Genomic DNA, 1,674 nt, shown 5'->3' with positions numbered 1-1,674 from the left:
AAAAAAAAAAAAAAAAAAAAAAACAAGCGTGGTTGCTTCTGTTTGTTGTAGGACCTGGATGATGTGTTGGAGAAAGCCAGGAAGGTGAGCTAGAATCCATAACTCCCCCTTTTGTTCCCCTCCTGTTTCATTCGACATACTGTTTTTAGGGACCGAGTAGGCAGACTCTAGCTGTTTCCGTGGTCAGCAGTATATTTAAGCTCTCACTCTGTGCCAGCCACAGAACTAAGCCCCCACTGAACTTTAGATCATTTAAAGTCTCACCTTCTGAGGAAGTTACTCTTTTATAGTCATATATTCTCCATTTGATAGATGAGGAATCTAATGTCTACAGGTTAGTTACAGGACAAAGGCTAGTGAAATGATAGAGACATGCTAGTCTAATTTCAAAACATGTCCCTACAGCCAACATGCTTAGCAACACTGGCGAGTAGGGCAGTCAGTCTTTCGAGTTTTGAAGTCACATTATTTTGGAGATCAATGGTATATTAGAGTCTTTGGAAACATTTTGATTTGTTAGAAAAAGTTATCAAGGGCTGGAGAGATGTCTCAGTGGATAAAAGCACTTGCAAATCTGATGTTTCAAGCTCAATCCCCAGACCTGCAGTGGAAGGACAGAACTGCAGTGGAAGGACAGAACTGACTCCAACTGCAGATAGGTGTCCTCTGAGTCCCACATACTCACTGCAGTGTGTACCTACAGTACACACGCACACATGCATGCACACACATAGAGAATAAGACTTAAAAGTAAAAATTACAGAATCTTGGAATTATTTCTAGAATTACGTGTGCACTGCCATTGTGACAGCTTAACTGGCTTGTGGACTTTGGGGTCACATGAGCCTAAGGATTTTGATTCCTTCCAAGAAATGCCTACCTTTGGTCTGTATAGATTAATGAGGTGACATTAATATGCAGTAAACATATGACCTGAAATAATAAGAGTTCAGTGGTAATCATTTTGATTATGTTACTGGAACCTGGGTTAAAAATAATGATAAAATGTATAGAAAAACTTAATATTTCCCTTAATTTATATTAAATGTGCATATTGTTTGGTATTCTGTTCTTCTGTTTTATTTTGTTTTGTTTTGTTTTGTTTTGTTTTAGGCTAATGTCATGGCCCTTGTGGCAGTTGCTGAACATGCAGGAGAATTTGAAAGAATTATGCAGCTTTCAGAAAGGTGGTGGTAGTGGTCTTCTTCTTCTTCTTCTTCTTCTTCTTCTTCTTCTTCTTCTTCTTCTTCTTCTTCTTCTTCTTCTTCTCCTTCTCCTTCTCCTTCTCCTTCTCCTCCTCCTCCTCCTCTTCCTCTTCCTCTTCCTCTTCTTCCTCCTCCTCTTCCTTCTCCTTCTTCTGTGTGTATGTGTATGTGTGTGTGGTGTGGTGAGTATGTGTGGTATATATTCACGTCTGATGCAGATGTGCATGCATATGTGGGCATGTGAACACCCAAGGTTGACATTAGGTATCTTCTTTGATGGCTCTCTTCTTTATTTATTGAGGTTGCTCACTAAACCAAGAGGACTCACAAAACCACTGATTTTGGCTAGTCAAGTTATCCTGGATTGTTCTAGGGATCCCCTGCCTCTGCTTCTGCCTCTGCCTCTGCCTCTGCCTCTGCCTCTGCCTCTGCCTCTGCCTCTGCCTCTGCCTCTGCCTCTGCCTCTGCC

General features: G+C 41.2%; 1 protein-coding gene across 4 annotated transcripts in view; it reads left to right on the top strand.

Moving 5' to 3' along the window:
* Tatdn3 (TatD DNase domain containing 3) overlaps window positions 1-1,674 on the top strand; it is a 17,024-nt gene that overhangs the window by 2,942 nt on the left and 12,408 nt on the right. For 3 of the 4 annotated variants that reach the window (XM_029538190.1, XM_021198852.2, XM_021198853.2), the window contains exons 2-3: window positions 52-84; window positions 1,114-1,187. In XM_029538190.1, the coding sequence (XP_029394050.1) occupies window positions 52-84; window positions 1,114-1,187 (107 nt within the window). The remainder of the gene's footprint in view (window positions 1-51; window positions 85-1,113; window positions 1,188-1,674) is intronic. The other variant, XM_029538191.1, reaches the window with a different exon arrangement.

This window comes from Mus pahari, chromosome 5, assembly GCF_900095145.1.
Source record: "Mus pahari chromosome 5, PAHARI_EIJ_v1.1, whole genome shotgun sequence".
NCBI lineage: Eukaryota > Metazoa > Chordata > Mammalia > Rodentia > Muridae > Mus > Mus pahari.
Note: the sequence above shows the minus strand (reverse complement) of the source record. Positions and strands in the feature narration are given on the sequence as shown.